Genomic DNA, 27,865 nt, shown 5'->3' with positions numbered 1-27,865 from the left:
AAAGCATGTTTTGGGCCATGACTCGGCCAGCGTCAAGTGATAGCATACGAATGCTTCCGGAAAGATAATGCTCGCTAAAGTACTTCAATCGTACATGTCATGCCTTCCAATACGCACATCATTGGTCAGGCTGTCAAGGCGCTGCATCGTATCCAAACAGTGTCCTAGCCCTGGATTCCTAGATTTTGGCTCTCTTTGCCATATCCGCTGCGTCCATCAACTCATCCTCCTCGCGCTTGCGTTTGCAAAACTCCTCAAAACCGTTTCCTTCCTTGATCCATACGTCCTTGACTTCCCACGTGCGTTTGTCCCATTCTGCGGCTTTGACAGCCCACTCTTTCATGAGTCGCTCATTCTCCTCTCGGTTTTTGTTGGTCCGATCGGTATATGGCTTCCTTTCTTCGTCTGAGAGCGCAGCCCACATTTTGCCTAGCTCCACACGGACTTGGTCACGTTCTGACTGTTTGCTTCGTTTACCAGTCTTCTTCCGCTCGTCGCCGAGACGAGTCTTGACCTCCTCCCAATGCTCACCCGAGTATAACAAGAATGAGTTAACGTTAGCCTTGGCTGGCTTCGTTGGAGGTGGTCCGAGATCATCATAAATGCGAACCCACATTGCAGCGTCCCATGCTTCTTGCAGCGTGTTGTCTTTCTCCTTTATGGGCCGTGTAAACGTGCCTGCAGGTAGAAGCTCGTCTCCCTTCCTTTTGCCGCCCACTACCATGTGTGTATCCATCTGTGTCAAATCTATCGAAGCGGTAGATAGTTTCTTCGAGGTTGATGCCGGAACCAGTGTCGGTGGGATCGGTAGAGAGCCTACCATTGACTCAAAAACTTCGTTGGCAGCACGAAGGCCTGAGAGGTAGGCGCCGTGGACCGTGGCAGGATGGGTGGCTATTGTTGCCTCTCCAGCAAAGAACAGGTTCTGTATGGGAGCAGCAATGAGATCATAGTCACCAGGTCTCGCTTCGGCAGCTACAAAGGAATAAGTGCCTCGTGCAAAACGGTCTGAGCCCCATCGAGTGACGATGGATTCCAGCGGTTGCGGTACGTTTCTGGCACCGAAGACGTTCTGGAGCTGTTCAACGCATTGTCCAACGAGTACTTCGTCACTGACTTTTTCTGCTTCATGTGCCGACTCTCCTGCCAAGAGAGCAATCAAGACAGGTAGTCCACTTGTTTCGATGCAATTCCAGAACAGGTAGAACTGTCCACGACCCTCCTTGTAATCAGCCTGATGAAACCCGGCCGAATCGCGAGGCGCTCGAAGAAGACCAAACATGTCTCTGTTGACATCCCAAAAAGGTTTCTCGAAAACAAGAATGACCTTGTTGAGCAGGCCAAAACCCAGTCTTCTGATTGCGTCACGTTTCCATTGAGGTAGTGGTGGATCAAACTGAATGGACTGTTCTTTCAGCACACCGAGCGGAGCAGCAAACACCACTTTGTCGGCTTCAATGGACTGGCCGTCTTCACATGTGACAGTGGCTTTGCCTTGCGAGCCGGCCGCGCTGTATTTGATGCTCTTTACTGCTTTCCGTGTCCGGACGTCGAGAGGTTCAGGATGGCGCCACAATGCTCGCGGAACCTGTTGATAACCTCCAACCACTTGTGCGTGCTCGCCTTCAAACTCGTTGCCAATGTCTTGATCCCAACCACGCAGGCTCAACTTGTCGACATTAGCGGCATTGGCATATTCCAGGTTTGCAAAGTGCCAGTTGAGCAAACGAAGAGCGTAGGGCTTGAGGTCGAGGAAATTCTGGTACTGATCAATACCAGCATTCATCACCGTGCCGAGAGACTGGTTGAGCTGCTTGGCGAGGTCTTCCAACTCAAGAGTCTCATGCATCTGTGTCGTCTTTCTTAGCAAGAAACCAAACTCTTTCGCTGCTTGAGCTGCAGGAAGTTGTGTCTTGGTCTCAGTGCTTGTTTCGACCTCTTCTGACGATTTGTCGCCCTTGGCAGCTCGATGACCTGCGCCTCTTCTTCGTGACTTTTTGCTGGGCAGCAATTGGTCGATTGTACCCAATGCAGTAGCCTCTTCAAATTGTTTTATCGTGAGACCTTCTTCGTCAGGAGGCTCGCGTCCAGCGTCAATCAGATCTTTATCGCCTTGCGCAGTTTTTCTGACGGTGTTCTTGAGACGGTAGTGTCCCGTACGGTCAAGGACATCATTGTACAATCTTTCTATCATCGCATCGTTGACACCGTTGACTGGGGTTCCGTCGATATCGTAGAGGGTAGAAAGGTCTCGTAGAAGGTGATAATCAAGGGCCAATTGACCACGAATGATTGCATCAAGAGGATTTCCGCGTTCGAAGCCGACGATGATGTGGGCACCCATTTCGGCAGTAGGTCTTTGATCGGCAGACAACTTCGAAGATCGCATGCTTGTTAGTGGATGAGAGTAGATACGTCCACCTATTCTGTCCCGTCCTTCGAGAACAATGATTTTTGGAGAAGCATGGTCTGGGTAATGCCGAAACAGATTCGTAAGCTGTCGAGCAGTACTCAAGCCAGCCATACCACCTCCAATGACAACGATGGTTTCGCGAGAAGTCTCTTTCTTGGGCCGGCCACGGCCTGCAGACTTGGCGACCGCAGGCGGCTCAACGCATCCAAAATTGATGTAGCCTCGACGTAGCAGCCATTCATAGGCGAAGCAAGCAAGCCGAGTCCAACGCTCGTCTTTGATGCAACCGATGGCTTCTTCAAGGGTTACACTCACGCTCGGATTGCGACTCCATAACCTTAAGATGCCGTTTCGTATATTCAGATACACGCTGACGTGCGAATAACATAACTTGTCTTGCAACAGTTTGTGCTCGTCTTCATGCAATGCATAGGGATTGAGTCTCGATGCTTCTGCAGCAGCCACACACTGGCCGGCGTACTCGGACGGGGAAAGTCTAGATGGTATGGATGATTTCGCTCTGCAGGTGGTGGGCGCTTTTAGAAACATGTAGGGGCTCACAATGTTTGAGGAGTCGGACTTTGTTTCCTGTTTGATTGTTGTTGTACCTTTTTGATCGACAATCGATGATGCGACAGAAGCGGAGGTCAAGGAGCTATTGGGAGAATAACGATTCTCGCTCTCGACCTGAAGACTTCTCAGTAGCGAGGCTGGCCCGGTGGAAGCCACGGAGTCATCGTCTTCTTCCATTTTGATAAATTCATCGTCCGAGTCATCGAGCATAGGTTGATCATGACTAGAGAGTGTCAGTCGTCAGAGTCTAGTCTAGAGGTATATTACCTCCAAGCATGACTTCTGCAGTCCATACCTTGAAACGGCCGAAGTTGGCATGCCAGACATCTCGACATCGGGCATTACCGACCCCATGGTCTGAGCCGTGTTTGAAGGTGCTATCACCGCCGCCATGTAGACATCTGTTCCGCTAATGAATGACTTGATATTGGCAATGGCCCGTTGATAATATCGGCAGATGGGTTGAAAGTCAAGTAGACGATCGAGAATAGGTCTTGAGCAGTGGTCTGGGTATCATTAGCCTTCGTTCATCATGACATTCCAGATTCTCTTGCATGGTATGATACCTGCTATGTGTGCGCCCGCGAGTGATACGCTCCACTAGTGTCTTTTATATGAAGGAGAGTCGGGCTGTTTTTGTCAATCAGCCGCTACCTGTCTAGTAGATGTCGGCCAGGTCGTTGGAAGAGAACGTATCGGTGGGCGAGGAAGCATGATCAAGCCGTAGACTTGAGGTCATGAAGAGTGCGAAGTCGAGGAAGAAAGAGGTTGTCCGCCGTCCGGGAGCCACTAAAATGGCGTTCTCGGCATCTCTAAACGTCTTCAACCGCAACCCATCAACGACGACCATATTTTCTTTGATATACCATCAAGGTAACAAGCAATGAGCACCATGGTCTCATCTACTGCGAGTTCTCATCTTATGAAGCTACAAATCCACCTCAATGATGCGATTGGCCACTACTTCAGTCGATATGCCTCCCTGCTTACCCCTCATACCACACAACAGCAGCAGCTCCTGCGCTGACCTTGATATGTCCTATATGGCACCGACGTCGGGAAGAATCAATCAGGAAAATCTTTTACCGTACCAACGGATGGACTTATTATACTCTTGACCCGTTTGACGATCATGATGGCGATATCGATGCCAATCTATGTTGGTGAAAAATTTGCACACGGTCATGAAGGTATCATCGTTCGACATATATGATATATCTGCCCACCTTACATTGCCTCTCGGGTACTAAGACTACCTTTACTTCCACCGACAGCTCTCCAAACCGATCTTCTATGGAACCGCTATGGAGGCTTCACGTCATTCATGATGCCGTTCACACACCATAGTGATATTAGTGGTAAGGCTGTCAGGTTTGTCCCAATGCTCAATGTCATTACGTATAGGTATACTTTGCGTCCTCTTTGAAAAGGTCTTTCAAGCCCTTCATCCTTCGTGCTTCTCCCTCTTGTTCAAATTTCATATCTGCTGGCGGCAAGGCTGACTAGTAGGACTTGTCTAATCGATGTCACCCTACCTGGCCTGATCGATGTACGCTTCTGACCCTGATCTGGCAGCCATACACCGGACGAGCTCCTCGACTTGGATCTTATCATGCAGTGATGTGTCAGTATTCGACATGAAATGGTTGATGAATATAGCCGAAAAGGTCGGAAGACAGAAGACGGATGAGATCGAATTGTTCCAAGCACAGCATGCTGGCCATTGTCAGCCATTCTTGTGTGAGAGAAAGCAGGTCACGAGAAGGACAAGTCATGGTCCCTGCCGTATGTCTGCAACTACGACAAGAACGATTCCTGGTAGCGCTAGGCTGAAGACAAGGCCGCCGGCTCCTGCAGGACACGACCACAGCGGATAGCGACAATGTACTGGAACAGAGGTGTTATTGGCCTTGATGTAGCAATCTAGCACAAGCAAACCACACAAATGCCCACAAAGCAGAGAATGCAAAGGCGTCCATCCTGCGCTTCCTCAACATCCAGTGAATACCAAATTCGTAGCTGCCATGTTTCGGCTTGATAGAGCGCAGGTGGGGTCAATCACCTTCCTCAAGGGAAACAGTCGTCATTCATTTTCTTAGCATTCAACTCCATCTTGCTCAACTTTAATCAAGAATGCAAAATCGTGAACATGCAGTGTTTTGAGCATACTCATCATGAATTCAAGAATCATGGATCTGTTACGACCACAACCCTGACACGATGATATCCTTGACAATCATTCGTCCGTACTTCATCCGCAGCGTATCGAAGGCGCACTACTGCTCGGTCACGCAAGTACTACCAAATATATTGTCCTTTCCTGTTCGGACAACAAGAAACATGGCCACGGTTAAAGACTCAGTCCCACACATTATTCGGACAGCGGAGGATCCTCGAGAGAAGGGCGTCTGGACAGCACGCCTGAGTAAGATAGAGCAGGTCAACTCCAAGATACGTTTGCTCAGGCTGAGTCTTCCAAAAGATGGGGTAGGTCTCCTGGCATCCTGTGCACGGCAGGTTCCACAATCCACTTGATGAGAATGAAGTGACTGTATATCTTTTTCCCCGGTGACTTGGATTGCTGTTCTTTCAACCGCGTTGATAAGCAATCTGGTCGGCCAACCACGCGGTCATGGTTCCTCCTTCGAAATAACGTCCTACTTTCTATACGTGCATTCTTCCGTTGACAGGAGATACTGGCTCACAAGAAGACCAAATCTAGTAGTCACCTCTCCGACACCTCCCAGGTCAATATGTAGACCTCTACATCCCCAACATCGACGTGGTCGGCGGCTTCACTATAACTTCACCGCCACAGTCAGCGGGCCACAACCAAAATGACCCGCACATTGAACTGGCCATCCAGTCTTCGCCTGGGAACCCACCAGCGGCATACCTTTGGCGACCAGTGCCAGAAATACTCGATTCGACCGTCACGTTCCGGATAGGTGGAAATTTCGCCTATCCACCACTAACACTGGGTCGAGAACAATGTGAGAACATCGAAAGAGCAGTCTTCATCGCTGGCGGAGTAGGGATCAACCCAATCATGAGCATGATCTCCGCAATGAATGAGCTGGGAACAAAAAGCAAGCTCGGTGGTATGGTGAAAACAGTAAGAGTGTTGTATTCCGCCAGAAGAGAACGGAACGAACAGGGGAAGGGAGAGGAAATTCTCTTCGAAAAGAGGTTGAAGGATATTGCTGAGAAATGGGGGGACGATAAAGATGTGGATTATAGATATACATTGTTTGAGACTGGTGGGAGACAAGCTCAAGAGGAGAAAGCTGCTGATAACATGACGACCCGATTTCGACGCATGAACCACGATGACCTTCTTGAAGCTGTCGGACCGGAGAACACCCGTGGCCACACGGTTGTCTATGTCTGTGGACTTCCTACGATGACCGACGAATTCGTCGAATTGTTGAGAAAGACACCCGGGCTGAATGAGAAGAGGGTGCTTTGCGAGAAGTGGTGGTAAGACAAGTGTCCAACAGAACATGATCAAAAGTCGAGGGCGAAACACATATAGCCTGTACTCTTCGCAGTGGGAGATGAAGATCAAGGACAAAGACATCCCTCAATGGATTACTATTGGGTATCATGATGTACTACAATGTCCATGGCCCATTTTCATCCACAATCTTCCGTGCTTTTCGTCGTCGTTCGTCCAATCCAAGTCAAATGGGTACAAACGAATATTTTATACTCAGGCTCTTTCTACCCCGGAACGCCATGCGATACCAAAACAAATCCAATTCAGCAGAGGAGAGGTGGCCATGAAAAGACATTCAGAAAGAGGATATCACATATTGACCACAACGTTGCCTCCATCCACGATGATCTGCTCATCAATGCGGGCCTCCGTATTTCCCCACTCCATCCTCTTCCAAGTCGATATCCTCGCTTCGTTCATGTCAAAGTCGAAGAACCGGACACGGCGGTGGTAGCCATAATAGCCACCGTAACCGCCAAAGCCGGCTCCACCGCCGTAACACATCCACAGCGCAGGCTTCTTCTTACTCTGGTCCAAAGCGGGCAGACAGTAATCATTGACATGGTCGTGACCGCACGAGACCATGACCACACCCTCTTCGACCAGCGCACCTTTAAAATTCGTGTTGAAGCCTGGCGCCGTAGGCGGTTCCGTCCAGTTTCCCACCCACTGCAATTGGTCTGGGTTTCTGTACTCGGGCAGCGGTATGTGTATGAACGCAAGGTCCATGTGTATATGTGTATATTCCTTATGTTTTCTTTTCAGGGATTGGGACGTGCTCTTGAACCAGTCGATTTGCGACTGTTTGAGCCAGTCGTACCCTCTGTACTTGTGCTCGTCAGGCGAGTACGAGTGCGTGTCCAACATGTAAATAGTCAGGGCGGAGTGAGAGGTCGAGCCCCTCCCCAAAATTTCGACGACGTAGTTTCCTACGCCTTCGACGTCCTCGGGCCCGGCGGTCGACATAGAATAGGGCAGACCGTCCATGATAGCCATGCTCTGTGCTCGATCGAGGTTGCCTTCGTCATCGTGGTTGCCAAATATGCCTGCGTAGGGTATCTTGTGGCGGGCAAATACTTCCGAGTATTTGTAGATGGCGCTCTGCGAGTCTGGGGCCGTATCGCCGTTGACCTGGTCGCCTGAGAGGATGACAAAGTCTGGTTTCTCGTCTTCGATCAGGCGCTCGATAAATTCTAGGGTTCGTGGGTCGGCGTCGCAAGGCTTTCCAGCGGGCAGGGCGTCTCGACATTTACCTAGACCAGTCGAGAGATGCAGGTCTGCTGCCTGCATTATCTTGAACTTGCCGTCTTTTCGAATTCGAGGAATAGGCTTCTCAACTTTCAGGGCCGGTCCCTTGCGGATAGTGAGTCGTGGCTCAGGAGTGTCTTGCCCGCCGTCAACGAACAGTGATATATCTTGGACCCGCCAGTTTGAACGTGGATCAACTGCGTCTGCGCCGAAGAGGACATCAACGCCGGTGACTATCTTGCTTTCGTCGGTCCTTTTGGCGGACTTTTTGATCCATATTCCTGTCGGCCGCGATTCCCACCTTTCGTCACTAGAAAGAGGATCCATGGCGGAAGGCTGTATGCGACCGATCTTGATGTCGTGGACGACTTCCTCGTGCGCCGATAAATCATCCTCGCGTTTCCTCTCGACAATGAGGTAGGCCTTTGTCACGAGGCCTTTTCCTAGATATAGGTCCTTGTTGATTCGATGCCAGTACTCTCCATCCTTGGTACACCGGCTGAAAGGGTTCAACGAGGAACATGTCACGACTGTCACGTCTGTGACCACAAAGCCTGGATGATGTGCGGGAAGATGATTGTGTATGGAGATAGGAAGGACTCGGTATTGATTGTCGAGGAAGAGGACGAGAAACAGTACAACTGTAAGGATCACGCCCAGCTGGATGCCAGTGCGTACCTGTTAATTTGTCAGAGGTGCTCGATTGACGGTGCTGTCAAGCTAATACATACAATTCTCCTTGTCATGTTGGCATGTGGCTGAGGAGGGCGCCCGGTCGGGCTCTCAATCGCTGTACACCAGAATAGGAGGGATCAACCACTTCAAGAGTAGTCGCAAGCGAGCGTTCAGCGTGTCCTCGCGCCTCGTAGATTGTTGAGGTCGTATGCGACAATCGGCGAAGTGTGATTGTTTCGTGGCTGAACTTTCCTTCCGTTCACATTGCGGTGCCGAAAGACGATCGACGAAACCTGTGGCGCGTGAAATCCGGGGTTCGGGAAACTTTCTCTTTTGATGCCGCCCATATAATTGGTAAGTCGCAGCCTCGCAGGTACACGAGTGCAGGTAGAGGGTTCACTTGCTCACGGACAGGAAAGTCGGGGGAAGTGGGTGTGTAGCGTGGTATGTCTGGACTGCTTCGAATTTTGGGACGAGCATTGGGTTTCTCAAAAAGCCAGCAGCCACAGAATCTTACCAAAGGTCTCCCCATAAGAGACCTCACAAAGTTCGCTGGTACTTCCATCCCGCATCCCGCTCAGTATATCGGTCCTAATACGTCGAAGAGGGCGACAGGGTACTCATCGATGGAGCGCGACTCGCGGCGCCTCTACGCAAAGACTCGGTCTACAATTTCCAGCATGGAATCCTCCCCAACAATGACATAATCGACAAGCAACGTTCTACGCTCTACATACATGGGAAGAGCGCAAGTGGGAAGAATGCGCTGTACAAGATCGAGCCTCCTACCTTGGACCAATATGTTTCGTTGACACCAAGGCTCGTGACTCCGGTAAGTTACGACGTATACTAGGTCTCGCGTGCAAATGCTGAGGCATACAGGTCTATGCGAGCTACGCTTCAACGATCGTTTCTTTACTGGACATTCACCCTGTGCCACGGACGCCATCGCAGTCGCCAGATCCTACACCTTCCTCGAGTTTCGAGATCCTCGAAGCCGGTACAGGCCATGGCAGCCTCACAATGCATGTTGCTCGAGAGATTGCGGCGGCGAATCCACCACCGCTCACAATCAACGTCCCACGAATCCAGAAGGAGGATGCCACACACGCCGCTGAATCCACGAGGCCGCAGGTCGATCAAGATCTCGATAGCGCCTGGAATGACTGGAAAACGACACGCAAGGCCGTGCTCCATACCGTGGAAAAGGTCGAGGCAAACAGATGGCATGCAGAGAAAGTCGTTAGAGGTTTCCGTCAAGGTCTATACTGGCCTCACGTCAATTTCTATGTCGGTGATGTGCGGACATGGATTGAAGAGCAGTTGGAGCGGAGACAAAAAGGGGAGTTTCTTGACTACGTATTGCTTGACATGCCCGGCGTAGAGACACAGCTCAAAAACGTACACGCTGCCATGCGTGAAGGAGCGAAAGTCATTGTCTTTGCCCCCTCTGTCACACAGGTCGGCCAATGCGCCCGGATCATACAGGAAGCGTCACTCCCTTTGAGGATGGAGAAAGTGCTGGAATTGGGCGAGGGAATCAGTAACGGTCGCCAGTGGGACGTCAGGATGGTGCGCCCTCGGAGGTACAACGATTCTGCGTCCGAAAAAACAACATCACCTGCGGCGGTCACAGAAGCTACAAACCCAGAGCCGTTGGGCGCCGCTTCTGTTGGCGAAGAGAGTGTCAGCACTATTGGAGGCGATGTCGTGGATGATCTTGAAACTCCCGTGCGGGAAGAATTGACTGATGAGCCAGTCATGATCTGTCGTCCTCTTGTAGGCGAGCGAACGCTTGGTGGTGGTTTCATCGGGTTGTTCAAAAAGATGTCGCCCGAATCTGTGGCAGTGGAGTCGCAATGGCGGCGCAGCCAAACAGGCTGGTCGAAGAAACGGAAAAAGTTGAACATATGAAAAGCACTCATGAAGCTCTGCTCTGCAAGACCCTGTACTATATCATGTGTACCAATAAACTCGTGGGAGGTTTAGACAGGAAGAAGCCAAATCGTAATCATTTTCGGAGCTTCGTGTTCGTCTCTGGTGTCACGAATACCGAGTATGTGAAATAGATGCCACAACAAGTACATACTTCCACACCAGAACAAATTGCCGGAAGTTCTGCGCCATGCTTTATATCAATGCAAATTCCTTTTCACCCATCCCACATTTGTGACTCTTCCCATACTGCCACCCTGGACATGAAGATCGAGATAAAGGGCCCGGTCACCTCCTCAGGATCTTTCATTTGGTCGTCGCAGGTAGAGCAGATTTGGCCCTTTCCAGGACATTCTCCGCCACTGGCATAACGCGGCTCTGGAGGTTCTCGGCCCGGCTCTGCAGGTTTTCGGCGACTGGGGCAGTCTGCTCCACCACTTTCTTTTTCAGCTCCTGAGTCAATTGCAACCTTCTCGCTCGGACAACGCGGAGGTAGGCGAACAACATGACAAACAGCAACTCGACCCGTTCCTTGGTCATCATGAGCAAGCCTTGCACCAAGAGACCCTTCAACAATTGTGGGCCAATACCCTTAAACAAGGCCCATGGACCTTCGTGCTCAACGATGTAGGCCAACACTTCCCCAAACGACTTAAATGGCTTGCCCTCACGGACTGGAGGAGGTCGTGACTGTAGACCGACCTTGGCGACGATCAAGGGTTGAGTCGTTAGTGTAGCCAGGGACTTTGACAGGGCTCCTAGAACTGTTCATTCGGTCAGCAATGTTCCACCAAGATGACGATGTTACGTACGGAATGCCTCATGAGGTCGTAGCCTCACTTTTCCAGGGTATATAACATCCTTCAAACGCTGATACGCGCCGTATGTGATGGCCGGGTTGATACAGAGCACCAGGGAGGCCTTGAGGCCCCTCCATAGTCCAGTCCAACCATCTTCACTGTGGACCACCTCTTTTCCTGTCGCCCAGATACCCTGCTTGTGGCCTTTTGGCTGTGTCTGTTGTCGTGTCGTAATGACAGCAATGGGAATGGTGAATACTTGTGCGATGGCTCCCGCAACCGCACCCAGTGACAACTCGATTGCAGTTCCGGGATGCTGTCCGGGCACAGTCTGGTATTTCTGGTAAAGATGTCGCACTACCGAATACCAGTAGAAATAGGCAAAGTTGGTAGAGGCAACTCCCATGAGTGCACCGCTTACACCAGAGTAGAGACCGTGAATGCCCTCATGCTCGACGATCTTCTTGATAGCGTCGATCGTGGATTCATAGTGATGGTGCTCGGCAGTGTGCTGAACCTCTTGGTTCTTCTTCTTAATCTGCACTTGTAGTCTTGTTTTTACACTGGAAATCGGGTCAGCTTGCAATCCTCGGCTGAGACCTTATAGATACATACATGTCAAGAGGATATACCAGGGCGTTGGCAAGCACGGCGCCAGTAGCACCAGCAACTGCGCTCTCCCATGGCGCCAACTCTGATGACATGGCCCTTCCTTATCTAGAGATCCAATATATGCAACGGTAGTGGTCACCCTCTTTGAAAGGCGTGGGGAGGTTGTAGGCTTCGCGGATAGTGACGTAGGAATATGCCGTTGGGAGGGTCGCTGTACTTTCGATGCTGAGATGGAGGGGAAGACTTGTAGAGGTTTCGAGGGGAGTTGTAATATGAATCTGGGGTTCCCGGAGAGGTTGGAAGTGGACTCAGCTTTGTGCACAGTAGAGGTTTTTTCAGCTAGACATGATAGATTGACGGCATCAAGGGCTTTAGGGTCGATGATCAGATCCTGGTCTCCCCGAAAAAGATCCCTTGAGGAACCGAATTCCCAGCCGCTCGGACTGGAGGAGCAGCTCTGTAATGCGATCGTTCTCGCCCACAGCCGAGGTAAGACTTCAACACGGGCCGTTTCCGATTTCGACCCGATAGGCGAGTACGGCGGACATTTACGTCAAGAGGCGCAAGTATGTCAGATCATTGCAACTTATGTGCAAACCTCGATTTCACATGTGGCTTCTCTGCATCTGACTTCATTGTGGATAAGTTGGTGTAACATGGATGCGAAATGGCCAAAACTCGAAGAGCAGGCACGCACTGTCGAGAGGACCATAGCTTCCAAATCCAGTAACAACGCTGCGCTGGAAGCCACCATCAAAACCGCCGAACTGTACCTACAAGCGCTGCGTTTGACTGACAAGCCCTCTGATCGAAAGAGGCTCGATGCAAAGTGCAAAGAACTTCTAGGTCAAGCTGAAAGGCTCAAGGCTAGACAAGATGCTCCGACAAGACATCTTGCCGACAGGCAACAAAGTGATGTCCTCAGCGCACCTATTTCCACGCGCAAGCTTACAACAAGAGAAACCATAATCATTCTCGAGGGTTCCAAACTTAACGGATTCGTCTTCAAGCCATGGACTAGTGCTCCTTCCACGGACGAGTTTGTCCTCCAACCTGGGCAACAGCCCTTCACAGACTCGACTTTTCTCTCTTTGTCAAGCACGCAGCTTGCAGTATTTGATGGATGGAAACGACCACAGGATGCTCTTGCTGCTATTCAGCGTCAAGCGAATGGCGAGCCAACGCAGGTTGAGGGCACGATGCATATCCCAGATTCCATGGACCTAGTCCAAGACTTGACTTCTGATTGTTCGGTTGTTGCTAGCTTATGTGCTGGGAGCTCTCGAGCAGAACATGGTCACCCAAAGGTAGGTTTGACTCTGGTTTTCCGTTCTCATTGACGCCATAGTAGATACTTCGTTCGATCGTGCATCCATATGATCACGAGAATGACCGAATTTTATTCTCCCCCTCTGGGAAATACGTTCTGAACATGTACTTCAATGGTTGTTCGAGGAGAGTTGAGATTGATGATTTGTTGCCTACATCGAAGACTTCGCGTGTACTTCACGTCATTGATCGTCGCCACCCGGGCTTACTATGGCCAGCACTGGTGGAGAAAGCTTATCTAAAGATCCGAGGAGGTTATGATTTTCCTGGCAGTAACTCGGGCACTGATCTTGCTGTTCTGACGGGATGGATACCTCAACAGGTATTTCTGCATGACGAAGACGTCGACCAAAACGGCTTGTGGGACGAGGTCCTCAGCAACTTCAGACTAGGCAATGTACTGATAACCATTGGTACTGGCAAACTGCCACGCCGCGAGCAAAGACATCTTGGCCTTGCATCAGAACATGACTATGCGGTCTTAGAACTCTCGTCCGAAGGCAACAGAAGAGAGGTTCTTGTAAAGAACCCCTGGGCTGATGGTGATGTTTGGCGAGGGGCAGCAAGGCGGAGACCCAATCGACATGATCAAGAGGAATCTGATGAGAAATCATCGGACGACAAGATGATGCCAGGCACCTTTTGGATAGACTTCAACCATGTTTTCCAGTATTTCGAGAACATGTACATCAACTGGAACCCTGGACTGTTCCTTCATCGGCAGGATATGCACGTTTCATGGCAACAGCCGCAGACAGCCTCGGCTGGAAATATACTCGTGGATAATCCACAATTTGCTGTTCAGTCCTCCGAGGCTGGAGAAGTCTGGTTGTTGCTGAACCGGCACTTTCGGACTGGAGACTACACGCAGTCGACCGTTGGCAAGAATGGCCATATCAGCATCTACCTCTATCAACGCAACGGTAACGGTGTCGTTGTCAGCGATGGTGCCAAGGTGCGCGGACCATTCATCGACTCTCCCAACACGTTATTGAGGTTCCAGGCCGTGGCGCAGACGGCCTACACTGCAGTGGTGGTATCGCAAGACCTGCCTGCAGGGAAGATGAACTTCACCATTTCGGCGTTCTCCAAGTGCTCCATCATGTTATCGGAAGCTCGACTTCAGTATCCGCAAAAGTATACTGTGAAGTCAGGATGGACCAGATCCAATGCTGGCGGCAACTCGGAGTCCTCTAACTACCTGGCCAACCCGCAATTTCGTCTACGACTCGGCAGTAAACAGAAATCGGCGTTGATATTGTGTGTCGGTGAGGGAGTCAAGAACAACTCGCCGGACATTCACGTCAAGATTTTGATAGTGTACAGCGATGGCTCAAGGATCACCCGTTTGCGACCGAGAGACGTCCTTGCACACTCTGGAGATTACCGGCGAGGGAATGCTGTCCTTGAGACAGAACTCGAAGCAGGGTCATACACGCTCATCTGCTCGACATATGATCGCGGCCAGTATGCTGACTTTACTCTCGATCTGTACTCGTCTTCAGATGACTCTTGGGCACCCCTCGTCCAGCTCCCCGCAGATGGCAGCGGACGGCTCAGCATTCGGAGCACCCCAGCGGTATTCGACGGAGGCACAAATCGGGTGCTTGCCCCACTTTCTGTGCTGAGAATGACCAGAGTGACATTCGTGGCGCGTTATCACGGCGCAGCAGTGGACCGAGGCTCGCTGTTCAAGTTGACGCTGGAACAAGGCCAAGGCCCGTACAAGCAGGTCCTGGCGAGCAGCGAATTCGACAATGAGGAGTTTACCAGCGTGGCTTCAGGACTGCGTATTGGTGATCTGGACTTGCAGCCATCCATGTGCGGATCTGGCACCGGGGGACTGTGGCTGGTCATGGAACGCCTGGCTCAGGGACATAGTAGTCAAGCTAGTCCGAGCGACGAGGTTTTGGGCGTCGAGATGTTTACAGAAGAAAGAGTCGAGCTGGGCCCATGGGGATTAGGCGAAGGCTGAACATCAAGACTATTCGACCACACCTGCACCGAACAAAGTCTTTGCATATTGTATTTAAATCCAGGGCGAGCCATCTTGTGTACTCCTGGAGATTTTCTCAACTAGCCTGCTTCATGATTAACCCCTTCAGACCAGGCACAAGTCCCGAATTGATAGCTTTCATTCCCCATCCTCTGACCTGCCCCGTCAAACTTGCCAACATGCCGTCCCCACCACTGCCAAACTGATAAAGCGAATTCAACGCGTCCACTCCACCAGCCATGAGCAATCCCTTCCCAAATCGTTCCTGACTATACCTCTCCAAAGCCATACTATCGCCCAGATCCATACCATGACTCACGCTGTAAGCAATACACTCTGCCAGCGACCTTGCATCCGCGAGTCCCAGGTTCAACCCCTGCCCGGCAAGAGGGTGTATCGTGTGCGCAGCGTCCCCGATCAGCGCAACCCTTGGCTCCACCAGGCTCGTGGCATGGCGGAAGCGCAGGGGAAAGCTTGCAACCGATCCGTCCTGCACTCCGGTGACGATAGGTGGTGCACGACCCGTAGGTGGCGGCGAAGTATGCGCCAGACGCCAATGTAGTTCGCTTTCGTGCGCGTCCGGTCTATCCGCGGGCAAGGTGAGAAAGTACTTCAGATCAGCCTGGGAGAGGCGTAGTGCTGCGTTGATCATGGCGATTTGTGCCTTGGGAGTCAGTGATTTGATGTACGCGGCGTTGCTGGGCGTCGTCGACCACACAAGTGATGCGCGATTTTGAGGTAGTGGGAGGATAGCGATGGGACCGCCTAGTGCTGGGAGGAAGCGCTGGTATGCTGTTGCGCGGTTGGGCAGAGGGTCGTCGGCGAAGAGGTCGAATGTGTCTGGAGTGGTGTCGGTGGGTTGGACGGTCAGAGTGGCGACGACGCCGTGCCGGATGTAGTCCCAACCTTTGGCGTCGATGCCGGCGAAGGCGCGGACAGGGCTGTTGAAGCCGTCGGCGCCGACGAGCAGGCGCGCTGCAATCGTACTTGAGGACGAAGTAGTTTTCGATGACAGATTTAGGACCGGCCAGGACGACAAGTTGAGGCCTTCAGGGTTAGGGTCGTCTTCGCCATTGACGATGGATGATACGCTCGTGCTGGAGAAAAGCGAGGACTTCGCGCCGAGCTCCGCGATACGTTCGAGTAGACCTTTTGTCAGATTGGCGTTTTCGGTCATAGTTGCGATGGTCTGCGGTGGCGCGTTGTACTTTTGAGCTTCGGCTTTCCAGTCGAATTGAAGGGAGCTGTCGTTGGCGGCGTCCCAGACTTGCATTTCGTCGTAGGCCTGGACACGAGATTGGTCAATGTGCGGCCATGTCCCTGTTGTCTCGAGGAATGAAACTGATGATGGGGTCAGGCTGCTTGCACGATTGGAGAATTGATCTTCGGGAGAAGTCCATTGGCGAAGTTTGGACAGATCTTGAGCTTCGATCAGCGCTGTTTTCAGGTGCAATGTTATTGGTGATGATTCTGTGACTGGTCAGACGGTGGCTTCATGGATGGCTACAAGACGTACTCAAAGCTGCAAGCAGAGCCAGACCAGCTGGACCGCCGCCTACAGTTACGACATCATAGATTTCAGGCGAGGATGTGGTTGACGCGAGTCGTCTTCGCTTGGGCGACAATAAGGCTTTGCGGCATTGGACGCAGACGAAGTTGGCCGGGCTGCTGCGTGCTGATATTCGGGGCGGCATGCTTTTGATAGAGACGTGTGCTGCCGACTTTATATATGCAAGACCCAGAAGATGTTGAAGTGAAGCTCTTGAAATACAAGGTTGATTATTCCCATCCAATCAGATTTCAGAAGGCGGACACTAGTCGCTAATATGGGTTACATAAGCACTCAAGACTATCACGGTGTATCACCACATGAAAATAGTCAGCGCATCATAAACTCGTAGTCGTGGTCATTTTCCATCTGCAGGATGATCTCTTGTACTGGCAGTCGTCCAACCTGCGGAATCATGGTTTCACACCGCCGTCCTCATCGACTGGCGCATTTCCCTCAGCGTCACTCTGCTTTTCGACATGCTTCGGCACGTTGATATGCTTGAACTTTTTATACCTTTCGCAACGATTGTAGTCGCCATTCGCATATACTAAGATTGGTGTCTCACCAGCCGTATCTCTGTCGAAGTGGTCGTTCTGGTAGAAAGTTCTGATGACTCGACCGAATACCACCAGATGATCCCCTATCTCGACGACCTTCGATTGCATAAGCGTGCAATGCAGTCTTAGCGGAACCGCGACCGGTTTTCCAGGGAACCTCGGACGTATGATAGGTGGGCTTACTGGGGAAGGAGCTGGACCGGCCTCTAGTTGCCGCACAAATGGTTCGAGCTCTCCGTGCTCGTCATAGAATGGTGAGCTAGCATTACCGCGGGCGAACTTGCTTGCGATCATCTTTCCCTGTGGGCTGCTGGACAGGAAATGAACATTGAAATGACCCGTTGCATAGATGGCGTCCAAGGTTGAGGAGATCTTGTTGATGTTGAACGAGATGACTGGGTAAGGTGACAACGTCACGGTATTGAGTGAAGAGACCGTGGCGCCTCTCCATGCCTCAGGCCCACCGCTGGGGCTTGCAGTGGTGTCCGTTGCTGTTATAATGGCGACAGGATGAGGAATTTTACGCATAACTCGTCTGACCTTGTCGGCTATCAACTGCCGACTTTGCATAGTATTTGATGGTCGACTTGGGTGTTCATCTTGTGATTCTGTCGTCTTGTCGGCGACAGTCTCGGTAGTGGAGACTTGTGGTTGGGAATCCAGACTCGGGGAGTATGTCGAGAGTCTGCGAGCTACACAGCCTTGAGCCGCAACAGGGTTCTCATATCCATGGCAACCTAGCTTGCCACGGCAAAGCTGTTGGAATTCTTGAGCTGTAAACGTCAGTCTTTACGACAGCGGTGTTATTCGCGGCACTATCGTACGAGAGAAGCTGGTCTTGTTGAGACGTGGAGCTGTGCAAGCTGTTTTGGCAAATCTGCCAAAGCTGACACCTGAAAGCATGTCAAGTGTCCGGCATGTCTTAGTTCATGGCTCTTTTGCGCCTCTGACAACTGTTCGTCAAGAAATCATTATGCAGCTCAGTACCTGAAATCGGAACGAGGTATGCACGGAATTGATGCATCAAAGGCGATTGTAGGAAATGTTATATAGTGCACTTTTGTCGGGTAAGTAAGTATGCCGAGATGAACCGCTACGGCGCAGTGTGGGATCTCAGACGCAAGTGATATCCTTCGACTCTCGGCTATTAACAATATCGCCATCCTCAGGGTCAGCCTTCCACCTTCCTCTTTATGTATCATCTGGCTGAACAAGAACCGCCAGAAAGCATCAACCATGTCGGACATTGAAGAGGCAACAGTGACCTTCCGGAAGTCCGACTTGAAGGTGAAATGGCTGGCCAAAGATCGACTAACCCTTCTTCAACTTGCCGAGAAGTCTGGATTGAGCCCTGATTACGGCTGCCGCTCAGGGGCGTGTGGCACATGCGAAACGAAGCTGTTAAAGGGAGAAATAGAAGGATGTCTAGAAGGCGACGATGGCGTCTTGATATGCTGCTCCATTCCTGCCAGTATCGACATTGAGCTCGAGTTATAGCAAAAGTCAACCAGAGGAGACCGCGGGAATGAGGTTATCAGCGAGACCTAGAGGATATCCAACAAGCCTCTGCCGTTCTTTCAAACATCAACAGACCTCACCAGGCAGCCTCGGCATCACTTACGGCTGCAATTGCCGGCAGTAGTAGCAACCAGTCCGTCCGGGATCGTTGGCGTTGTGCCTCTCTGAACAACATTAACCGTGACCAAATTGGCATCCCACGACACATTCTACAAGACATTCGCGTTGCATTCGGGATTGCGCCTAGCCAATGTCACGGTTACGATAGGCAGATCTGACCGGCCAGGGTTGCACGGCGTTCCCCGCATAATCAAAAGGAGGGGAGTGAGTGAGGCGGCTGCTGGGTTCGTTTTCACTCGGCGAGCATGAAATTGCCATTGATATCAATGTAACAGCGCTTCCAAAACCTCACAGCCATTGTCTTGCTTCTCTCGAGAAGGGGCGTTGTTGAATGTCGACTTTCAACAATGAATGCAACTCCACGGACCCCTCATCTGGATGCCCTCCGCAAAGATGGCTTCGTCAAGATCCCTAGTCTGCTGTCAACACAACAACTTCGAAGGCTGCGGGAATCTTGTGAACAGACAACTAAGCAGGTACGGCAAGGCAAGTGGCCGTACGTGCGGACGGTGCCAAAACAATATCCGCCGTGGCATGAATGGCGACCGGGAGACAACATCTGGGGAGTGCAGCATCTCCTTCATCCAGACATGGCTCAGCGGAATGCTTTCGCCGAGCTCTACTTTTCGGACGAAGTCCTCTCGATAGTGAAAGAGCTGGTGGGTCTGAAAGACGACGAGCATGGTGATGATCAGCTGGTCATGGAACTGTTTAATCTGCTCGTGAGTCCTGCTGAGCGACAAGACTTTGAGTTATGCTGGCATCGAGACGATGTTCGGCCAGACGTCACTCCGGAGAACGAAGCCCAACAACTGAAAGAGAAGAGCCCCGAGGGTAAACAACTACATGCGCAATACAACATTGCACTCTTCGACGATGCCTCCCTTATTGTTGTTCCGGGAAGTCATCAGCGGATCCGAACTGATGAAGAACGAAATGCCGCACCTTTCGAGCCCAATCTACCTGGTCAACTCGTGGTGGAGATGAAGCCTGGTGATGCTGTCTTCTATGACAGCAACATTCTACATCGTGGTGTCTACAAAGGAGTAGATACGTCTACCGATCTTGGTCGGATGACTCTTCACGGCTCCATCGGGCTAGCTGGCCATGGCAGTGAACGAGCCAGACAGGTCCTGCAGCATGCTGTAGGTCAGTGGATTGGCAGAGCACAATTTGACCTGGAAGGATCGAAAGGTGAACGAGCTGAAGCCATGCGTCAAAGGCTCGTTGAGATGGGAAGCGGTGAAGGTCTTGGTTACTCGCTTGTAGGCTAGCCAGGTTCAACTTCCAGGTCTATGCCACGTCCTCTGTTCTTTGGGTGCTATTCAGTTTCAGCTACAGCTTGCTCATCTGATGTCTGTCAATTGTGCACGACATGGCATGAACGCTCAAAGGGTAGTGCGTATAGTCGACCGTATAATTCTGTTGCGGAGCATAATCCCTCGGCTCCGGACGATTTCACCACCGTCACCGCATCTCCAGGCATTGATCAATAATTGAAGCCATCGTGAGTCCCCCTCTTACAATGCTCCTCATATTTGGTCCATACTTGAGCCCTTGATCAGTCGGAGTAGACTCATCTGTTTTGTATCTTCCCAACTTTACGTTAGCCACGATGACCGCCGAATTCTCCGTCACCAAACTCAACCCGGACAGTCACGTCCTCCTGGTAAACACCCACTTTGCCCACTTCCTGGGACTGCATGTCTCTAACAGACGATGTAGGACCAACCGCTCCTCCGTCTTCCCCATGAACTCGTCAAGCGAAACTTCCGGAACACTCAACGCTACGTGGAGCGTGAAAGAGACCATATATTACCCACTCTCAAAGACACCGCCAATGCAGCCCTCAGTTCTTCACAGTCACCAGATCAAACCATAGCCTCCCTCGACGCCATGATTCAGCGGATGCAGAACTTCAAGCGGAAATTGGAAAAGCTGCATACAGAGGAAGAAGCCCTGCACGAGGACTCAGCCAAACGTATCAAGCATCTACAAGACCTTTATGAGATACCGTCCTTGGTGGACGTCAAGTACGACCAGTGGTCACGCACCAGACTCGACCGTCTAATGGTGGACTATCTTCTTCGTTCAGGATACTCGAAAACGGCATCAACACTCGCCGAATCCAAACAGATTTCCCATCTTATTGACCTGGACACGTTCGTTTCCTGTCACACAATTGCGTCATCACTTTTCCGAGGCCAGGCAAAGGAAGCCCTTGTCTGGGTCAACGAGAACAAGAATTCGTTGAAGAAGCTCATCACACCACCCTACAAGACGACGGATCTCGAGTTTGAGTTACGATTGCAACAATTCATTGAACTCGTGAGGGCGGGCACCACCGCCAAACGATTCGAAGCGACCATGCATGCCCAACAGCATCTCACACCACATACTTCCTCGCGGGCCGAAGCCATAATGCAAGCAGCTGGACTGCTAGCTCAAACCCCTGAGACAGAAGCAGAACCATATCGCAGCTTATTCGCTCCATCGAGATGGCACCATTTGGCCGAGCTTTTTATCGAAACTCATCATACACTACTGTCCCTGCCCGTGCAACCGCTTCTTCACGTCGCTTTGTCTGCCGGTCTTTCCGCTCTGAAGACTCCGGCATGTCACAGCGCATACAACCCAGCCAGCTCATCAACACCAGGGCACGCCAGAATAGCGACCAATACGTCGCTATGTCCGATATGCAGCATGGAACTCAATGATCTTGCCCGTAATGTACCTTATGCACATCACACGACGAGTTCAGTGGAGCAGAATCCAGTGGTTCTGCCTAATGGACGCATCTATGGCCGTGAGCGGCTTGAAGAGCTGCAACGAAAACTGGTAATGGGCGGACTGGGAGGTGGGGATGGAAACATTCAAGACCTGCAAATTGGAAAGGAGGGTGAAGTCAGAGATCCCACTACAGGGGAAAGCTTTACCTGGGATCAAGTCAGGAAGGTGTACATTATGTGATCACGCCACGTCACGGGCAACCATGAGGCCTCTCCGGCCAGGTGCTTCGGTATAGTCTTGCGGCTCTTCCGAGAACGCTGCATTGGACACGTTGAGAACGCTTTCCGACCGTCGCTTGATAATGAGTGTACGCAGTTATGAATTGATGAAGAACAATTTTGGGCGAGCTGTAATTCTACGATCCGGTGTCACCTCTGTATCTCGTTCATCATCAACCTCGACTCTTCCATAGACGCCTCATATAATCTGTGCACGAGTATGCTGATGACAGCTTGTCTGAGAGGCAAATTATGACTACCTAAGATGGTCAGAGACGGCCATGTTCATGACACGACAGTCCCGAGTTGACCATAACTTGACGCTCGCTTCACTTCACTCGAATAGAGTAGTACCCGCAGGCTTGCCTCCGATTCAGTACCAATGTTCCACCGTAGCAGTGCTAAATGCCAAGCCCTGCCCTAGCCGTCCAATCCTCTGTTTCGCAATGACATTGACCTCAGGCTCTAGAGTACCTGGTAGTTCGTTCAAGCTCGCAACTCGAGCAGTGCAGACTGCGCCCAACTCACCAGTAGACCTCCCATCCTCCCAGTGAAAGGTCTGCGCAACATCACGGTCAACAGACCTACCACGAAATCATACCGCCGCATCTGGAGCTCACTCCAACGTGGTCGCATCCGAGGACGAGCACGAGCACGCATCCTGCTCCTCACTCGACCTCAATCTCACTCTCCTCCTCAAGTCTTGAACCAGAGCCACGACTACGCAGGAGCAGTCACCTTGCGCTCTCCGACTACACCTTCTTCCCGAACCCTTGACGCCCGCTTCAACTGGGTAGCGAACTTAGAGCACACCTCACCTCCGTCTGCCGTCCGACCTGCATTTACCCCTCTGACGAAGTCGTTGAAAAGAAATACACATAAGCAAACATGTCCGGCGTCCCTGCAAGATTCTGGGGCCAACCAATCCGGTACCTACGCTGGGCCTCGCACGAGAAACCCGCCATCTTCTGGGCCTGCGTGCTCGGCGGATGTGGTCCCTTGTCCTTCCTCGTCATTCCATCCTTGAGAAGATTAGCCGGTGATGAAGATCCGCCCTTGATCCCACATTCATACCCTGGTGAGTTTCTTCTCTCCCGTGAGCTTCGCGGGTAGTCACTTGCCTTTCAGAGTACAGCCCTGCAAGTGCTCACAGATCAAACACTAACGTCTCTGTCCACATCTAGTCCCCAGAGGTCCGAGGAAGATCCCAGAAGGTTTCGATGATCCGAAATGAAGGTAACCTCTACGATCTCGTTCACTACCACATGAGAGACACCAAACGGGCATGATGTACTCGAGAGGACAAACGGGCACGTAAAGCACTGTACATAGGCCTTATGAAGACTGATTCAATAATCACATTTGCGTATCATTCTTGAAGTCCAAGTATCAACTTTGCCCATGGAGAGCACGCCGAGCCCATCTGACCTGGTACACTGCCATGGTCCCAGGAAGGTCGCCGTCGCCAGAGCCCAAGAATCGTCATCATTGCAATTCAGCACACCACCAGCCCGAACGCCCGTCCATGAAAACACCGTGATTCACCTACCCAAGACGCAATCGCCAGTGCCATTGCAACCAGCAGACGCCCAGGCCGGAAACCGCACGGAAACACCACGATGACCCTGGCGAACGTCAGCAACCCATTGACTTCCCCAACCTCGAAGTAGAGGGCACGTACCCAAATCACTACTCGCCATCCTCGTCCATGACATCGACGCCATCCTGCGGAACAAACATGCCCTCATCGTCATCTTCGTCCTCGTCCTCCTCCACGAACATCCTAGCCCGCTTCTTCGGACGAGGAGGCGTCTGCTCGTGATCCATCGCCTGCTCGGCCTCCATACCCGCGTAGACCTGCTCGAGGCCGTCCTGCGCACGATGGCCCCGAACGTCGTTGGCCCAAGGGAGGTCCTCCTTCTCAATCTTGGCGCAGGTCAACCAGCCGATCTCATGCTCGGCGCGCTTGAGATGGGTACGCTCAGTCATGAGATCGCCGACGAACTGCTTGATATCTTCCTTCAAAACACCCATATTCGCCTCCAAGACGTGGCACGCCTTGATAGACATTGGGAAGAATTGATGAAACGTCTTGAAGTCCATGTGAGTCAGGTACGCGCCGCCACCTTCGTGGAGAGCGGCGTAGAAGTTTAGTCCACCGTCTGGAGCGCGACGAGTGCGATCGTCAGAAATGCCCTGGGCGAACCACTGGCGGAAGAAAGAGACGCACATCCACATGTAGATGTCGGCCGAGTAGGTTGGACGACCGGGCTTGGAGCTGGCAGTGCGAGTCATGAACTGCGGGTAATGACCGAGAATGCGAAGTTCAATAGCTTCTTTGGCGAGAGCAAGCTCGTCGGCCTTGCGCTGGAGAATCTCACGGATATCTGCACCGATGCGTGATTTCTTGTCTTCGGAAAGAACGTCCCATTGACCGACAAGGTGGATTGCGGCTTCGCGGTAGATGGCAGGAGAGCGGACACGACGACCAAGCTCGATCCAGACATTTGGATCACCCATGACGGCAGACCAGAGGACGGTGTCTTGACGCATGAGTGCCAGATCGACAATGTCGCAGACATGTTCGAGAGCGCCGATGGATTCAGACACTTCAATCAGAGCCATGACACAGGCGAGGACAGAAGCAAGGCCAGAGTCGTCGAATGTTGGTTCGCGGTTGTAGAAGATCCCAAAGAGCCATTCCCATGCTTGGTTGATAATGTTTGCCGGCTTTCCATTGTTGTTATCTGGGAGGGTACCCAAGCTGGCGCTGGATTTAGGTGAACGACCATTGTCGTTGACGTCCTAAAATGGCAAAATGTTAGTATAAGTCGCGCAGTCAGGTGATGAATTCGAAATAAACTTACGATGCGCAAGAATTGACCGGGATCCTCATCATCACCAGGTTTCTTGACAAGCTCGAAGCGATACGCAGCAGCATTCTCACGACGAGCCTGTGCGTTGAGGCGAGGACCGGGTCTGGTCGTCATCTCTTGAGCAAACATGGGTGAATGAGCCTGCAAGACTTGAGAGTGGAGCTTGTAGTACTGAGTTGTTGAGATGATGAGGAGAACATCACCGTCAATGAACTTGGGGAAGTCTGAGGTTGGGAGGGACGCCATACTGAATGATGATAGTACGAGGTTGTCTTGATAGAAGAGTATGATGCCGTCTTGGTGGACGTAAGAGTAGAAAGATGATTTGAAAGGGTGGTCGACGAGATGAAGGATTGATGAAGGTCCAGAGACTTATGAACAATTCAGATTCAGATCGCGACTTGGCACGAGGCGGTCGTGGTATCTGTGTGTTATGAGAACTGGGTGCGGCGGTGGAGGGAGACCAGTGACAAGAGAGTGAAGATGGCAATGTGAAGGAAAGCGTTGACGAGATGAAGGTGTGAATGAGGTGCTTGTCGAGGGGAGAATCTTTCAATATGCCCGTGGACTTGCGGAGTACGTTGATGTCAGCTAGCTGACGAGGACCCCTTCTCGCGGCAGAACTCCTTGTTGAGAAAGCTGTATTCATTTGTCGGGGTAAGTGTTCTCTTTGGGGGGTGGGACCAGGAGGATGATTCATTTGAACGTGATGAAGCTGGAGAGTGACACATGTGAGTCAAGGCTCAGAAGCGGATATTGTCCAGGCACTAGGGAAGAGCAACGGTCAATGTCCTGAGATGTGGAGAAAGGACGACGTTGTTGCAACAAGAGGAAGACTGGCGTAACCAAGCTGAAGTAGAACAATGCTGATTGTCCCGTAACATTTTGACAGCGGAAGGCCCGACGGTTGTAAATCACGGACGGCACGCTCTTCACTGGGCGTCCGACATGGAAACAAGCAAGAGTCGTGTTCAGTCCTCACGGGAGTTGATCATGAGAAGAGATGCGTTATACCACTGATCGGACAACCAAAGGACCTCGAGAAGATTGCGGCGAGCCAGGAAATCAATCACGGCATCAGCAGGACAGGTTGAACAATCCTGTTGGAAGACCAGTATAGCAGTATGAGCAGTCGTTGGATTAGCCTTGTCATCAATATGGATATCTGCTTTCGAAGTCTCAAAAGCAGTTCAAGAACGCCGTCCCACGCTTGGCACATAACAATCCCATGTCTGCAAAAGCCGGCTTTGCCATGGCGTATATCAAAACCGACAACCAATTTTGTAGTGTATTCCAGGTAGCCTTCCAAGTCCGGATAAAAGCACGACTGTAACCAACGCCAGGTTTTGTTCCTTCGGTAAAGAAAGGTGGCGATATACAACAGTGAGCCGAGCCTGGTAACTCTTCGCGGATCATAAAGTCGTTGTACCATCAATGCGTATGCCAGGTTGCCGGGGTTACTCCAAGGGCATAAACGGTATTGTCGTGATCTGGTGAGTGTAACACTGGGTTTTCCAGCCATCCTTGGGTAGAGATCGCGGCCTGGTCTCTGGACCAGCTAGGATTGTCCGAGGAAAGATGGATTGTCCAGGCTGAAAAGACCACAGAGAGGTTATAAAAAATCCAGACCACGTCGGAATTATCAGGTACTGCAAAAGACATGATAAATCATCGATGCCTACGTGAATCAGTATATCCGGAAGGAGGGTAGCCACCCCCACCCATCATTTCTCTTCTCGGATCTCCTCCTCCGTAGGGAGCCGGTATTGATGATGATGTTGAAGATCCTGTTCTGACTGGGTAACCACCACCGGGCTGTACATATGCCGTGGATTGTCCTGCTCTGGTAACTGTCGGAGGTGTATTGCCGCCAAACGTCCTAGGTTCTCTGTCTGCGCCATAGTATGCGGGCTGTCCTGGAACATATGGATCTCGGGTTGAAGATATAGTGTAAGAAGCAGGATAACCAGGCTCTGGCGCATATCCGGAAGTGACAGGGACAGGAACACGACCACCAGTCATAGAACGAACATCACGAGGATCCGGATCACGTTGCCTCTGGGACCGTGGGCCGTAAGCGTCGTCCTCGTCAAGGTCCATCTCTCCTGGGTAACGGGATTGTCGTTCCCTTTCTTGTCGGGCTTGCATGTCGGCATAGGAACCTACGCGATCCTTAGGTCGGTTTTCGGTCCACACGCTATAAGGCGTACCTCGAGACTGGCCTTGTCTGGCCCTTCGTTCTCGTTCACGCTGCCACTTAATGGTATCATCACGAAGAGATTGCTCCATTGCCTGCCCAGCTGGTATCAGCATCTAATCTCAGTTTATAGCCTTGAGGATCTAGGCATACCGTAGTAAAGGGGCGATAGGCCTTGACCAAATATCCGGAACGACCCTAGATTACCACGTTAGCATATATACACTTACCCATGAAGGTTGAGCTGGTATTCCATACATCGGCGGGGTTTCGGCCGGGGCGACATGTGGCATCCTGACCAAGATACTTGCAAATTTCATGCTGGATGACTTCTCGGTCGATTCCATCTCCTGGGCAAAAGTATTCATTGAGCTCCGGCCTTAGAGATTCACGTTCTCTGCCCATGGGTGCATCCACTGGTTGTCTCCTGGGAGGCGGATCATCATATCCCCGCTCATCGCGAGGAGGATAGGGCGATCTTGAAGGCACCTGGCTCACTTCGCGATAATATTCTCCGGTCACAGGATCTCGAAATATCTGGCCTAGGCCGTCAGGCTCGGCGCTCCGGCCATCCATACCACGTCCAGCTCGAGGGTCGATACGAGTAGCAGTGCTTGCTCTTGGCTCAGTCCGGACGTCCATCCGGGGGTCAATTCTTGCATCCCTTGGGTCAATCCGGGAGGCCATACGTGGATCAATCCGGGTATCCATTCGAGTGTCCATAACATCTTCCATACGGGTATCTCTGGGTATTCGGTCATCCATGGTTCTTCTGTCTCTTGCAGGCTCAACACGCTCTCTGTGTCCGTGGTCACGTTCGCTGCGATGTTCTCTTCTTCGAGAGTCGCGGCGATACTCAGGGTCATCTGCGTAGCGAGACATCCTGGCGAGGAGAGAATATAAGTTGTCCTGGGGGGCGCACAAGTCCTAATCGTTGGGCACCAAGAGTGCGCAGTA

General features: G+C 51.6%; 13 protein-coding genes across 13 annotated transcripts; 6 read left to right on the top strand and 7 right to left on the bottom strand.

Moving 5' to 3' along the window:
- Window position 1: 1 nt before the first annotated feature.
- EDD37DRAFT_251694 (lysine-specific histone demethylase 1) lies at window positions 2–3,487 on the bottom strand. The gene is made up of 2 exons (XM_062810691.1): window positions 3,282–3,487; window positions 2–3,209 (listed from the first exon to the last, which is right to left on the bottom strand). Exons 1-2 carry the CDS (start codon window positions 3,377–3,379, stop codon window positions 179–181), a joined length of 3,129 nt encoding a protein of 1,042 aa, XP_062673029.1. The 5' UTR covers window positions 3,380–3,487; the 3' UTR covers window positions 2–178.
- A 1,839-nt stretch (window positions 3,488–5,326) lies between these two features.
- Window positions 5,327–6,470, top strand: EDD37DRAFT_646828 (uncharacterized protein; the record flags this gene model as incomplete). The annotated part of the gene is made up of 2 exons (XM_062817783.1): window positions 5,327–5,411; window positions 5,734–6,470. The coding sequence occupies 2 exons, from the start codon at window positions 5,327–5,329 to the stop codon at window positions 6,468–6,470; spliced, it is 822 nt and encodes a 273-aa protein (XP_062673028.1).
- Window positions 6,471–6,794: 324 nt separating this feature from the next.
- EDD37DRAFT_605965 (phosphoesterase) lies at window positions 6,795–8,479 on the bottom strand (the record flags this gene model as incomplete). The annotated part of the gene is made up of 2 exons (XM_062814845.1): window positions 6,795–8,411; window positions 8,465–8,479. The coding sequence occupies 2 exons, from the start codon at window positions 8,477–8,479 to the stop codon at window positions 6,795–6,797; spliced, it is 1,632 nt and encodes a 543-aa protein (XP_062673027.1).
- A 247-nt stretch (window positions 8,480–8,726) lies between these two features.
- EDD37DRAFT_251514 (S-adenosyl-L-methionine-dependent methyltransferase) lies at window positions 8,727–10,735 on the top strand. The gene is made up of 3 exons (XM_062810690.1): window positions 8,727–8,963; window positions 9,014–9,240; window positions 9,291–10,735. The coding sequence occupies exons 1-3, from the start codon at window positions 8,855–8,857 to the stop codon at window positions 10,320–10,322; spliced, it is 1,368 nt and encodes a 455-aa protein (XP_062673026.1). The 5' UTR covers window positions 8,727–8,854; the 3' UTR covers window positions 10,323–10,735.
- Window positions 10,650–11,847, bottom strand: EDD37DRAFT_656219 (MC family mitochondrial carrier protein; the record flags this gene model as incomplete). The annotated part of the gene is made up of 3 exons (XM_062818812.1): window positions 10,650–11,107; window positions 11,156–11,706; window positions 11,759–11,847. 3 exons carry the CDS (start codon window positions 11,845–11,847, stop codon window positions 10,650–10,652), a joined length of 1,098 nt encoding a protein of 365 aa, XP_062673025.1.
- Window positions 11,848–12,411: 564 nt separating this feature from the next.
- EDD37DRAFT_656218 (calpain-7) lies at window positions 12,412–15,059 on the top strand (the record flags this gene model as incomplete). The annotated part of the gene is made up of 2 exons (XM_062818811.1): window positions 12,412–13,062; window positions 13,107–15,059. The coding sequence occupies 2 exons, from the start codon at window positions 12,412–12,414 to the stop codon at window positions 15,057–15,059; spliced, it is 2,604 nt and encodes an 867-aa protein (XP_062673024.1).
- A 48-nt stretch (window positions 15,060–15,107) lies between these two features.
- On the bottom strand, window positions 15,108–16,820 carry EDD37DRAFT_251421 (ubiquinone biosynthesis monooxygenase Coq6). The gene is made up of 2 exons (XM_062810688.1): window positions 16,597–16,820; window positions 15,108–16,550 (listed from the first exon to the last, which is right to left on the bottom strand). The coding sequence occupies exons 1-2, from the start codon at window positions 16,772–16,774 to the stop codon at window positions 15,157–15,159; spliced, it is 1,572 nt and encodes a 523-aa protein (XP_062673023.1). The 5' UTR covers window positions 16,775–16,820; the 3' UTR covers window positions 15,108–15,156.
- Window positions 16,821–16,837: 17 nt separating this feature from the next.
- EDD37DRAFT_621456 (flavin reductase like domain-containing protein) lies at window positions 16,838–18,212 on the bottom strand. The gene is made up of 2 exons (XM_062816003.1): window positions 18,014–18,212; window positions 16,838–17,962 (listed from the first exon to the last, which is right to left on the bottom strand). The coding sequence occupies exons 1-2, from the start codon at window positions 18,090–18,092 to the stop codon at window positions 17,043–17,045; spliced, it is 999 nt and encodes a 332-aa protein (XP_062673022.1). The 5' UTR covers window positions 18,093–18,212; the 3' UTR covers window positions 16,838–17,042.
- A 718-nt stretch (window positions 18,213–18,930) lies between these two features.
- EDD37DRAFT_251414 (uncharacterized protein) lies at window positions 18,931–20,144 on the top strand. The gene has a single exon (XM_062810687.1). The coding sequence runs from the start codon at window positions 19,175–19,177 to the stop codon at window positions 20,099–20,101; it is 927 nt and encodes a 308-aa protein (XP_062673021.1). The 5' UTR covers window positions 18,931–19,174; the 3' UTR covers window positions 20,102–20,144.
- Window positions 20,145–20,305: 161 nt separating this feature from the next.
- Window positions 20,306–22,132, top strand: EDD37DRAFT_621454 (CTLH/CRA C-terminal to lish motif domain-containing protein). Its single transcript, XM_062816002.1, has 2 exons — window positions 20,306–20,496; window positions 20,553–22,132. The coding sequence occupies exons 1-2, from the start codon at window positions 20,443–20,445 to the stop codon at window positions 21,795–21,797; spliced, it is 1,299 nt and encodes a 432-aa protein (XP_062673020.1). The 5' UTR covers window positions 20,306–20,442; the 3' UTR covers window positions 21,798–22,132.
- A 166-nt stretch (window positions 22,133–22,298) lies between these two features.
- On the top strand, window positions 22,299–23,207 carry EDD37DRAFT_621452 (uncharacterized protein). Its single transcript, XM_062816001.1, has one exon. It carries the CDS (start codon window positions 22,724–22,726, stop codon window positions 22,946–22,948), a length of 225 nt encoding a protein of 74 aa, XP_062673019.1. The 5' UTR covers window positions 22,299–22,723; the 3' UTR covers window positions 22,949–23,207.
- Window positions 23,208–23,519: 312 nt separating this feature from the next.
- Window positions 23,520–25,423, bottom strand: EDD37DRAFT_251315 (uncharacterized protein). Its single transcript, XM_062810686.1, has 2 exons — window positions 24,703–25,423; window positions 23,520–24,640 (listed from the first exon to the last, which is right to left on the bottom strand). The coding sequence occupies exons 1-2, from the start codon at window positions 24,955–24,957 to the stop codon at window positions 23,525–23,527; spliced, it is 1,371 nt and encodes a 456-aa protein (XP_062673018.1). The 5' UTR covers window positions 24,958–25,423; the 3' UTR covers window positions 23,520–23,524.
- Window positions 25,424–26,379: 956 nt separating this feature from the next.
- On the bottom strand, window positions 26,380–27,790 carry EDD37DRAFT_646818 (uncharacterized protein; the record flags this gene model as incomplete). Its single annotated transcript, XM_062817782.1, has 3 exons — window positions 26,380–27,003; window positions 27,062–27,106; window positions 27,167–27,790. The coding sequence occupies 3 exons, from the start codon at window positions 27,788–27,790 to the stop codon at window positions 26,380–26,382; spliced, it is 1,293 nt and encodes a 430-aa protein (XP_062673017.1).
- Between the last annotated feature and the right edge of the window lie 75 nt (window positions 27,791–27,865).

The sequence above is a fragment of the Exophiala viscosa genome (genome assembly GCF_022695815.1).
Source record: "Exophiala viscosa unplaced genomic scaffold EDD37scaffold_2, whole genome shotgun sequence".
Lineage (NCBI taxonomy): Eukaryota > Fungi > Ascomycota > Eurotiomycetes > Chaetothyriales > Herpotrichiellaceae > Exophiala > Exophiala viscosa.
The sequence above is the reverse complement of the archived record's forward strand: the minus strand, read 5'-3'. Positions and strand labels throughout refer to the sequence as shown.

Excerpts from the sequence above, each read along its gene's own strand:
- EDD37DRAFT_251694 (XM_062810691.1), bottom strand. The coding sequence starts at position 3,379 with ATGGCGGCGGTGATAGCACCTTCAAACACGGCTCAGACCATGGGGTCG. Across the intron at positions 3,210-3,281 it reads CCAACTTCGGCCGTTTCAAG|TCATGATCAACCTATGCTCG; the intron begins GTATGGACTGCA and ends GACACTCTCTAG.
- EDD37DRAFT_251514 (XM_062810690.1), top strand. The coding sequence starts at position 8,855 with ATGTCTGGACTGCTTCGAATTTTGGGACGAGCATTGGGTTTCTCAAAA. Across the intron at positions 8,964-9,013 it reads AGACCTCACAAAGTTCGCTG|AGGGCGACAGGGTACTCATC; the intron begins GTACTTCCATCC and ends AATACGTCGAAG. Across the intron at positions 9,241-9,290 it reads CACCAAGGCTCGTGACTCCG|GTCTATGCGAGCTACGCTTC; the intron begins GTAAGTTACGAC and ends TGAGGCATACAG.
- EDD37DRAFT_251421 (XM_062810688.1), bottom strand. The coding sequence starts at position 16,774 with ATGCCGCCCCGAATATCAGCACGCAGCAGCCCGGCCAACTTCGTCTGC. Across the intron at positions 16,551-16,596 it reads GGCTCTGCTTGCAGCTTTGA|AATCATCACCAATAACATTG; the intron begins GTACGTCTTGTA and ends GACCAGTCACAG.
- EDD37DRAFT_621456 (XM_062816003.1), bottom strand. The coding sequence starts at position 18,092 with ATGCTTTCAGGTGTCAGCTTTGGCAGATTTGCCAAAACAGCTTGCACA. Across the intron at positions 17,963-18,013 it reads CAACAAGACCAGCTTCTCTC|CTCAAGAATTCCAACAGCTT; the intron begins GTACGATAGTGC and ends TGACGTTTACAG.
- EDD37DRAFT_251414 (XM_062810687.1), top strand. The coding sequence starts at position 19,175 with ATGAATGCAACTCCACGGACCCCTCATCTGGATGCCCTCCGCAAAGAT.
- EDD37DRAFT_621454 (XM_062816002.1), top strand. The coding sequence starts at position 20,443 with ATGACCGCCGAATTCTCCGTCACCAAACTCAACCCGGACAGTCACGTC. Across the intron at positions 20,497-20,552 it reads CGGACAGTCACGTCCTCCTG|GACCAACCGCTCCTCCGTCT; the intron begins GTAAACACCCAC and ends CAGACGATGTAG.
- EDD37DRAFT_621452 (XM_062816001.1), top strand. The coding sequence starts at position 22,724 with ATGTCCGGCGTCCCTGCAAGATTCTGGGGCCAACCAATCCGGTACCTA.
- EDD37DRAFT_251315 (XM_062810686.1), bottom strand. The coding sequence starts at position 24,957 with ATGGCGTCCCTCCCAACCTCAGACTTCCCCAAGTTCATTGACGGTGAT. Across the intron at positions 24,641-24,702 it reads CCGGTCAATTCTTGCGCATC|GACGTCAACGACAATGGTCG; the intron begins GTAAGTTTATTT and ends TTGCCATTTTAG.